The 10,229-nt window shown below is 49.7% G+C and overlaps 1 protein-coding gene across 1 annotated transcript; it reads right to left on the reverse strand.

Annotated features, from left to right (window-relative positions):
* Positions 1-5,779: 5,779 nt before the first annotated feature.
* On the reverse strand, positions 5,780-6,602 carry LOC117861663 (BTB/POZ and MATH domain-containing protein 4). Its single transcript, XM_034745232.1, has 2 exons — positions 6,123-6,602; positions 5,780-6,076 (listed from the first exon to the last, which is right to left on the reverse strand). Exons 1-2 carry the CDS (start codon positions 6,600-6,602, stop codon positions 5,780-5,782), a joined length of 777 nt encoding a protein of 258 aa, XP_034601123.1.
* Between the last annotated feature and the right edge of the window lie 3,627 nt (positions 6,603-10,229).

Raw genomic sequence — 10,229 nt, forward strand, 5'->3', positions numbered from 1 at the left:
GGTGACATAGACTGCTTGAGTCGATTAAGGACCGTCCATTGTTGACATTGGTTTGAGCACCCTTTTTCATGCTACCGCATGCTCCCGAATGGGATGAATAAGCCTAATACCTTACTTGACTCGTTCTATGAGGCACGGTTCTAGATGTGTGGTCCTTGGACTATGTAGAGGAGCCTAGGAGTGCCCCCGATGGACCTAGGTCGTCCTCCACACAAGCTAGGCATGTTTTACTCATAGTTCGGGGCGGTTTGGAAAGAGTTGGCATGAGTACCCCCTTACGCACTATTGATCGGGTGTGCGAGCCGTAAGGTCCTCGAGTCGTGTGGGTAAAGAGTACACCTTTGCAAGGTTAAATCAATTCAAATTGCCACGCTCTCGGTTATGAGCAAGTTCAAGTTCCATGAATTCATTATAGAGTTATCGGATGCTTATGTATACTTGTTCACATGATTATGCTAGCTCTATGTTACCATGTTGATGTAATTTTTTTCAACTAAAATTTGAAATGGGTTTGGGCAAGATTAATAAAATTTGCTAGCTGTCCATAGGGTGTTATTCACATGCTTATGGTCAAAAATTAAGGACAGGATGAGATAGGTTTTTGCAAATTTACTTAACCTTAAAATCTTACTCCTTGTTCAACCCTATGTATGATCCTTGTTATATAATTGCGTAAGACTTGCAAGTACCTTTTATACTCATGTTGCTATCGTTCACTAAAGTTGCAGGTAAACTGGAGGCCGTGTTTGGTCATTTTTACCCCGCCGATCCGAGGGTGGGTGATAAGTGACTAGAGCGGTCATTTGTTGATTCGATGGTGTTCTTGGGCAACTACACCATCATTTCTTTTGCGTTAATATATCATATCCGCTGCGTAGATGTGTTCTTTTCATGAGTTAGATGTTGGGTAAACCTAAACCTTAATGTTTAATTTCATGTTGTTGTTATCATGAGTCTAAAACTTGTATTTTGGATCTCATTTAATTAAATTTCAGATTTGAACTATATATGTAATGAACTTGTAACCTTAATTGTTGAACTTGTGTAATGTTTAAAATTGCTCTATATGGTTCATGTGGTGATGTTTGATCTGTACGGTTGGTGTTCCTTGATCTTGGGCATGTTGTGAAGCACCGGGACTACTGGATTTGTCTCTTGTTATGTTGAATTGCACCGAGTCTTGCATCTCTAGGTGTGGCTTGTCACTTGACACGTTGCAAGACGAGTAAGTGTCGGCTCTCGTCCTATTGGTATAACCGTCAATTCACTTAATTCGAGTTCAAATTAGGTGGTTCTCACGCGCCGCCGCCGGTGCAACCGCCTAGGCACCATCGCGCTCCGCCTCGGCCGTCATAGCAAAGTCGGCGCGGGGTTCCACGTGCTTCGCATCAACGGCTACTCGATGACCACGACCCTCCCCGGTGGTGAGCACATCACATCGGAGCCGTTGGCTGGTTCTGGCTCATTGACTACTACCCCAATGGTGCCAACGGCTCCAGGGACTCCGACTCCAACGCCATCGCCGTCTACCTCCGCCTCCAGGCCTCCCCGAAGGTGGAGCGCGTGTGGGCGGACTACAAGTTCAGCTTGCTTGACCTCGCCGGCACTACCGCGTATGAGCTCCCACCCGAGACGGGCATCTTCACCTCCGCCAGCTACAGCTACGGCGGCGACGATGAGGGCGTCGCCGCGGGGAACCTAGGGTGCGGCTACGCCACCTTCATCACCAAGGAGGAACTGGAGAGGCGGTGGGACAACCTGCTCAGGGAGGACTCCCTCGCCGTCCGCTGCGATGTCGGCGTCATGGAGATGGGGCCCATGGCCATCGCGATCAAGCACAAGAAGAACGATGCGGGGGGCAAGGATGAGGCGTGCGCGCGCGGCGGCTCCGAGTCGCCTGACGAGTATGACGGTGATGGCAGGCGTAGCCAGCTGCTGCCGAGTGATGCCGAGTACATCCGCCGGTGCCTCACTGCTCATCGGTGAAAGTATTAGCTCATAAAATAAATTATTAGAAATAAATCCAAGGTGCTAGGAATTTCTACATTAGGTTTTGGTTACTTAAGTTTTTGCTATCTTTACTTTTTGTTTGGTTTCTTCGTGCTTAGTCTCAAACTCAAAACTCTCAAAGAACACTGGATAATTCGTTTATACTTAGGTTTCTTCGTGCTTGGTCTCTTTACATTTAGCATTGTGACCTCTTTTAATCTAATTCCTTTGTTTTTTTTCTGATCTCACCACATGGGAAAGGCACATGGACAAGATAGGCCCGTCATTCCGTTTGGCTTGACCAAACCACATTGTATATCATTCCGTTTAGACCACGGGATAAACCGCGTTGGCTGAAAATTTTATGAAATAAAAAAGTTTAGAACTGCTCAAAGTTTGCATTGCGCTTGCGTTGCGCTCCTTCCAACTTTTGCCCACGCGATTGTAACAAAAGTAGGGCGCAACCTAATTTGATTTTGCACTACTGGAAAACTGAACATTCGTCCTGAGGCTCAGTACCGGTTGCATTTTGACTCGGTACTAATGTGAGCATTAGTACTGGGCCTGAAGGCTAGTCCCCAACGAGACCCCCATGAACCCCTTTAGTACGGGGTGGAGTCTTCACCCGGTACTAAAGGTTGCACGTTACTGCCAGTTGAAGCCTCCACCCAGTACTAATGTGCCTGAGGGTCTTTGTACCGGGTGGAGGCTTCACCCGGTACTAATGTGCAACCTTTAGTACCCGGTGAATCCTCCACCGGGTACTATTTGGACTTCACTGGATTGAAATCCACCGCACACGTCTGCTCCTCACCATCTGATCCGCACGCCTCCCTCTCTCTCTCGAACGACCCTCCTCTCTCCCCTCTCCCCTCGTGGCGGCCTCGCTTCTCTTCCTCTCATAGGCGCGCCCCTCCCCTCCCCTCACGGCTGCCCCTCCCATCTCCCCTCTGCGCGCCCCTCACTGCAACGCTGGTGAGGAGCAACGGCGGGGCGAGGTGAGGCGACAGCACGACGGTGGAGGAGAGCAGAGGTGGAGTGGCGAGTGATGGTGCGGGGAGCTGCACCGGACGATGGCGCGTGGAGCAGCGGGATCTGCAGGCCGACGTAGTGGGAGAGCGTGGAGGCGCAGCGGGAGCAACGAGATCTAAGGGGTGGTGGCGCAGCAGGACGAGGTGCATGGCCTCACCTCTCTCTCTCTCTTTCTTTCTCTCTCTGGGCGAGAACGGCCGGCGGCGTGAGGGGGCCAGCGGAGTGCGGCACGAGGGCGGTTGGCCGGGTGAGGGGGCCGGCAAGGGGTCGTGGGGAGGTGAGGTGGTGGGGATGAGGGCCGGGACTAGGCTCGACCGATGAGGATGAAGGGCGGTCGGCAATGACGAGGAGGAAGAGCAGCCGGCGGTGACGAGGAGGAAGGACAGCCAACGGTGATGAGTCAGAAGGGTGGCTCTCTCTCTCTCCCTCTTCGGTGTGGGGCTCAGGTGATGTGCGGCCGAAGCTCCAGCGCTCAGGCAGACGGCGGCGGGGTACGGCCGAGGCTCCGTTCGGCGGATTTCTTTTTTGAAAATTTTTTAATAGCCCTTTAGTACCGGTTATTTGATCCGGTACTGAAGGTGGATTCCTAGTACTGTTGGCGTCCAGGTCAACTAACTAACCAGCAAATAAACTATGATTACGCCAGTTTCAAAATACAATTTCGCTCCTATACCACTCCCAGAGAGCAACACACTAAAATGCCATTATCAACTGTAGCTGCACCGCTCTTACGAAGCTGAATCCACGTGACCAATAGCTCAAATTGGCAAGGTGGGATGTGTCAATTCAGATGAGCAGCAGCTTGACTTGGCAAAGGGGGTTATGCAATGAAGCTCCCACAAGTAGGTCCCTAATTTGGGTATCTTGGGGCATTTGGTATATTAAGGTCCCGTTTGGTTACTTTGACTTATTTTTAGACCCGTCACATCAAATATTTAGATACTAATTAGAAGTATTAAACGTAGACTATTTATAAAACCCATTACATAAGTGGAGGCTAAACGGCGAGATGAATCTATTAAGCCTAATTAGTCCATAATTTGACAATGTGTTGCTACAGTAAATATTTGCTAATGATGGATTAATTAGGCTTAATAAATCCGTCTCACCGTTTAGCCTTCATCTGTGCAATTAGTTTTATAATTAACTCATATTTAGTCCTTCTAATTAGTCTTCGACTCTTCAATGTGACACGGACTAAAAATAAGCAAGTTGAACCAAACGCCCCCTAAGGGTGTGTTTGGTTGCTTGTATCATTTGATTCATGTATGGAATAGTTCAAAATAATAATGATTCTTTTGTTTGGTTGGGTGAATTGTACCAACCCATCCAGGATGAAGCCATCCCACTTAATACATTATCTACTAACAGGAATGAACCATATGATACAAGTAAATTGGTTGAAACCCACCATCCAAGATTATCCATGCATGCATCACCCTAAGTTCGTCGTTATTTTGTGGCCATCTACTACATGCATATTCTTACGAAGCTGCAACAATTGTACTTCAATGTTGCAATGCTAATTTGTTTTTGTTTATGTTGTGTAATATGTGACTTGAGATGTTTTTGACTTGGTGATCTTTTATGTTGCAATAAGTGATTAAAGACATTGGAAACAAAGAATTTGGGATGGTTAGCTTATCTGTTTGGTAATAACTTTGTTTGATATTGCATTAGGGCTTTTTATATGTTGTGATGGGTGTTTTTAGATGTTTCAACTTTCATCATTAATTTTGGATTTTTTTTAATGACTGACATTGTGATTTAGGGGATTCAAACTCAAGTGACTGATGGGTTCATACAAAATGTTGCGTGAAACATGTTGTGATGTTACTGTGGGAGTTTTTATTGTGCAACTGGGTGCGTAGTAAGCTATTTTTGCACATGTTTCTTGATGTTTGAAACGATAGAGTACAATGAGGGCGTTTGGTTCCCTTTGCTTATTTTTAGCACGTGTCACATCGAATGTTTAGGTACTAATTAGGAGTATTAAACGTAGACTATTTACAAAACCCATTACATAAGTGGAGGCTAAATGGCGAGACGAACCTATTAAGCCTAATTAATCCATCATTAGCAAATGTTTACTGTAGCAACACATTGTCAAATCATGGACTAATTAGCTTAATAGATTCGTCTCGCCGTTTAGCCTCCACTTATATAATGAGTTTTGTAAATAGTCTACATTTAATACTACTTATTAGTACCTAAACATTCGATGTGACGGGTGCTTAAAAATAAGCAACTGAACCAAACCAGGCCAATATCGCATAGCCCCATTTTCCATGTTTCGATGGACCAGCATCCGATAGATGTCTAGCGGGCAATGCCCTATGACTCCTAAATTGCAAGGTTTGAAAAGCAACCCAACCATGAACAAGTCCGATATGATATGATATATTCTGAGACGATGATGACGATGCACATCCGATATATTTTGACCCCGCAGGGGTAAGAATTTCAAAGTTTTGTGCGCTCCAAACTTCCAACCTGCATATTAAGCACTACAAACCACAAAACTTATGATGAACTGATTTTTCATGGGATCAGAACAGATTAAAAGAACCCTAGTACCCCAGTTTGATCAAATACGATCAAATCTAGAAGAAAATAGCCATTGCTTTTACTAAAAAAAACAAGCCATTGCTTATTTTGTTACAGTTGTTTCACTGCTACCAACTTGGATGACCACACGTAGATCGCTAGATGAGCAGAACACACCGGATGAACTAACGGTGGCATGCACTTGGCCGGATCAGTCGCCGCGCCGTTTGGCGGCGAGGCACCGGCGGATGTACTCCTTGTCATCCGGCGGAGGCTCCTGATGACTGCGCTTGCACTCCCGCGATCCGTCCCAGACGGAGGGCGCGCCGTCGTCGTTGAACTCGGGGTACCCGCCGTAGTGGTACCCGTAATCATGGCGGGGCATGATGGGCGGCGGCGGCATCGAGGGCTTGGGCACGACGGACAGCGGCGCCACCTCCGTGACGCCGACGTCGCAGCGGACGGCGAGGCAGTCCTCCTTGAGAAGGCTGTCGCGCCGCCGCTCCAGCTCCTCCCGCGTGATGAACGCGGCGTAGCCGCGCCCAACGGCCAACGTCCTCGGCCGCCGCCGCCTGGCCACCGCTGATCGGGGCGACCGCGAAGCCGTAGTCTTGGCCCGGCAGCAACGCCGTGGGCCTGGTGAGCGTGAAGGTGCCCGTCTCGGCGGGGAGCTCGTACGCGGCGTTGCCGGCGAGGTCGAACAGGCTGAACTTGTACTGCGCCCGCACGCGCTCCTTCTGCTGCTGGTACTGGTAGCCGACGAGGCGGAGGTAGAGGGCGATGGCGTCGGACTCGTCGGCGGAGGCGTCGGCGCCGTTGGGGTAGTAGTCGACGCACCACTGGCGGCCGCCGACGGTGAAGACGTCCGAGGTGATGCGCTCGCCGCCGGGGAGCGCCTTGGTCCAGGAGTAGCCGTCGATGCGGAGCACCAGGAACCCGCGCCCCGGCTTCGCGACGAAGCACGAGGTGGAGCGCGACAAGGGCTGGCCGGCGCCGGCGCCGGCGGACAGCAGCGTCGGCGGCAACGACGACATGGCGGCGTGGGTTTCGAACCCGGCTGAGAGATCAAATCAAACGAATCGTATGATCTCCTCGCGTTCCTCGATGAATTTGATCGATTAGTGTGGATGCCTTAAGCCCTCAAGGCCTCCGCGTGTCGGGCCGGGATAGAACAGGAACAGGAACGGTTCTTCATCAGGGAGAATCGATCGAGATCGAGTACCTTAATTAGTTCCCTTTTTCTTGACACATAACAACGGCGGCCATTTTATTATAGCAGTCAACAACACAAAATCGATCTACACACGTTCTCAGCCATTTTCCCATCTCGATCTACCCTGCTAGCAGCCTAGCACCAACTTATTAACCTGCCATGTCGGCGGCGACGCCGCTGTTCTCAGCCGGCGTCAGCCCGCCGTGGCGCTACGCCTCAGGCGTCGTCGCCAAGGTAGCCAGAGGCTTCCACGTGCTCCGCATCGACGGCTACTCGTGGAGCAAGACGATCCCCTATGGCGAGAGCATCCGCTCCGTGTTCATGGTCGGCGGCTGTGGCTGGCACCTCCACTACTACCCGAACGGCGCCGACGCCTCCATGCCGGACTCCGGCTCCATCTCCGTCTACCTCCGGTTAGTCAGCCGGAACTCCAAATGTTTTGCTAACCTGCGGCGCGTGCGGGCACGGTACAAGTTGCTCGACCTCGCCGGCAACGCCGGCTACGAGCTCCCCGCCGAGACGGCCGTCTACGCGTGCCCCCGCAACGGTGACTTCGACGAGGAGGATTACGTCATTGCCCAGGATGTTGCCCACTACTACGACGACAACTACGACTACGATGAGAAGGTGTCACACCCGATTTTAAGGACAAAACCGAGTGCATTAAATACATGTGCGTCAGGATCAAGTTACACACATGTACGACATAAGCGAATATCAAAGACAGTGCCATAACGAAGTAAAGAGAGTATTAACCATTATTACATGACCGAAAGTCTCAATAAAACAAAAGTCTAATTTATTACGCAGCGGAACTCCAAAGACGACGAAGACACCACAGGCAGCTGACTGAAGAACCGTACACCTAGAACTCCTCAAAGTCGTGCAGATACTCCTCCAAATTAGCTTGGTCTGAACAACGGTTTTGCAAGGGTTAGTACACTTATGGTTGGTACTCAACAAGTCATGCGGAATAGTGTAGTGTAAGGCAAATCAAGGTATGGCTAAGGCTTAATTAGCATAAGCTTTTAATTAAGTTGGTTAAGTTTTATTAGCAATTAACTAAATATAAGTTTATACCACCCGAAATTAAACATGAGCATAAATAAAGCAATAACATAACCATAAATGAAATGACAACAATTTAAATCCATCTTTCGATAATATTATCATGTGAGGGTCCAGGCCGCTCTTAACCGTGAGCACGGCTGATCGATCAGTTTTACACTCTGCAGAGGTGGCACATCTTTACCCACAAGTCGCGTAAAAGTTCAAAAGAACTTTGGACCCAACCATGCGGTGTTTGCAAGGCACCATACCACACTTCCAAGGTATGATTGCATAGGGACGCTACGAGGCCTTTACAAAGATTTGCTAGTAATGCGGTAACCTGCTAAGGTTTCAGGTCGAAGCATAACATAGCAGTCCCCTAGTGGGTATAGTGTCTTAGCCAAGCCCACTTCCCCCGAGAGCGAGTGCTATATCCCGTCAATGTCTCCCCTCTTTCCCTTTCGGTAAGATTACCCCAAACTAGGGTTTCTAATTATTCAGCCAAGACCAGAGCCATTTAGTCTTGTGGTAGCACTGTTTTCCTGGGTGGTCGCTCCATGTTCCGATTAACATAGGTGATGTTGTATTAATGAAAGGTATAACAGAAGTAAAGCAAGATTAAACATTGTGTTCAGTTAAACCACCATACCAAGTAAGCACTAAGCATGAGCTACCCAACATAAAAGTAAACCGGGTTGGTCAAGGCAAAGGTAATTTCAATCTAGGCGAACCTTAAATAGGACCCATCAATTTAATCTTAACAAGTGCATGGCACAAATGTTGAGTACGAGAAAGTAAAGGTGTATAGGACGGAAAAGTAGTGATCAAGGACACGACTTGCTTTCTTGGCCTTGCTCCTGCCATTCGTACTCCTCGAAGGCTTGGTCTTCAAATCCCTCGAACTGCTGAACGTCTACACGCGTCACACGAGCACATACAAGCGAACATGGGCAAAAGGTAACAAACAGTACACCAATCACAATTAAATAGAGAAAACAAGCTTGTAAAGTTGATCTACGCTTTAAAACGAACATGTGGATATAAAGAACGCGAAAAACGGAGTTAAGATGCAAAAGATATGATTAAAACAAGATCCAGGGGTTTTTCTGCGAGAAAAATAAAACCTCAAGGGCCAAACCACGAAAACCGAGGGCTTATACGTAATTACGCGTATAAACCAAAGGTTTAACGCGCAAAAACTCCAAAACGGATGGCGGGTTGATTTTAGAAAAACTCAGGGTTTAAATTGAAAAGTGCGAGGGCAGATCTGTGAATATTTTTCAACGCGATCTGGACCGCAATTTGATTTGCGGAAAAGGCGAGGGCTTAAGTGCAAAACAGGCACGACGCGGCGCGGTTGACCGTTACGCGATTCGGTTGACTCGCTATCGGCCGTCGGATTATCCGACGACCACGGTCGACGACGACATCGCGGCGGCGGCAACAGACGGCGGCGAGCGGCGGCGGGTCGCCGGAGTAGGCCGAAACGGCGCTCCGGGGCTCGGTTTCGCGCGCGAAAAACACCAGAAGCAAGATGAGGACTTGGCGATCTCGTTTTGGCGGTCCTTGACGACCGAGGCTCACCGGTGACGGCGCTTGGTGGTGGAGAAGAGGCGGCGGTGCTGGAGCTTGGGCGCTAGGGTTCCGGGTGCTCTGGGCGCGGGTGCTCGAGGCCGGGGAGGGGGCGGCGACTTATATAGGGGCGGTGTGCTTGGAGATAGAGGCGGCCCCGGGTTTAAATGCCCGGCGGATTCGGAGCGGAGGCGGGGCGGTTGCGGAGTCGGCGGCGCGGCCGTTGCGGGAGAGTCCCAGCCGAATACGGCCGGAGGAAGGGGACGACGGGTGGGCCCCACCTGTCGGTGGCCGTGGCGGGAGGCGGGCTGGCGCGGCTTCGTGGGCCAGCGGGGTTGAGGAGCTGGGCCGCAAGGAAAAGGAGCGACGGGCCGGCGAGAGAAAAAGCGGAGGGGGTTCGCAGGCCGGAGGAGAAAGGCGGAGCGGGCCGGAGGAGCTGCTGCGCAGCTGGGCCGAAAGAAAGAAAAGAAAGAGGAGAAAGGGGAATGCGGCCCAAGAGAAAGAAAAAGAGAAAGAGAAATTGTATTTGAATTTCAAATTTGATTCAAACCCAAGCAACCAAAACTTATGCTCCAGCATGAATGCACAAATAACTCCTATGATGAATTAATTAAATTTAAAGAAAATGAAGTTAAATGCCTAGAATTTAAATGACATCCTAATTTGAGCAAATTTTAATGAATTTGAATTCTCTAAAAAAAATTTGGGTGTTACAGAAGGTGGCGGAGGAGGAGCTTGGGTGCGGCTACGCTGACTTCATCACCGAGGAGCTGGAGAGGCGGCGTGAGAGCCTACTCCAGGATGACTGCCTCGCCATCCGCTGCGA

The sequence above is a fragment of the Setaria viridis genome, chromosome 6 (assembly GCF_005286985.2).
Source record: "Setaria viridis chromosome 6, Setaria_viridis_v4.0, whole genome shotgun sequence".
NCBI lineage: Eukaryota > Viridiplantae > Streptophyta > Magnoliopsida > Poales > Poaceae > Setaria > Setaria viridis.

Excerpts from the sequence above, each read along its gene's own strand:
- LOC117861663 (XM_034745232.1), bottom strand. The coding sequence starts at position 6,602 with ATGTCGTCGTTGCCGCCGACGCTGCTGTCCGCCGGCGCCGGCGCCGGC. Across the intron at positions 6,077-6,122 it reads AGGCGGCGGCGGCCGAGGAC|CTGGAGCGGCGGCGCGACAG; the intron begins GTTGGCCGTTGG and ends ACGCGGGAGGAG.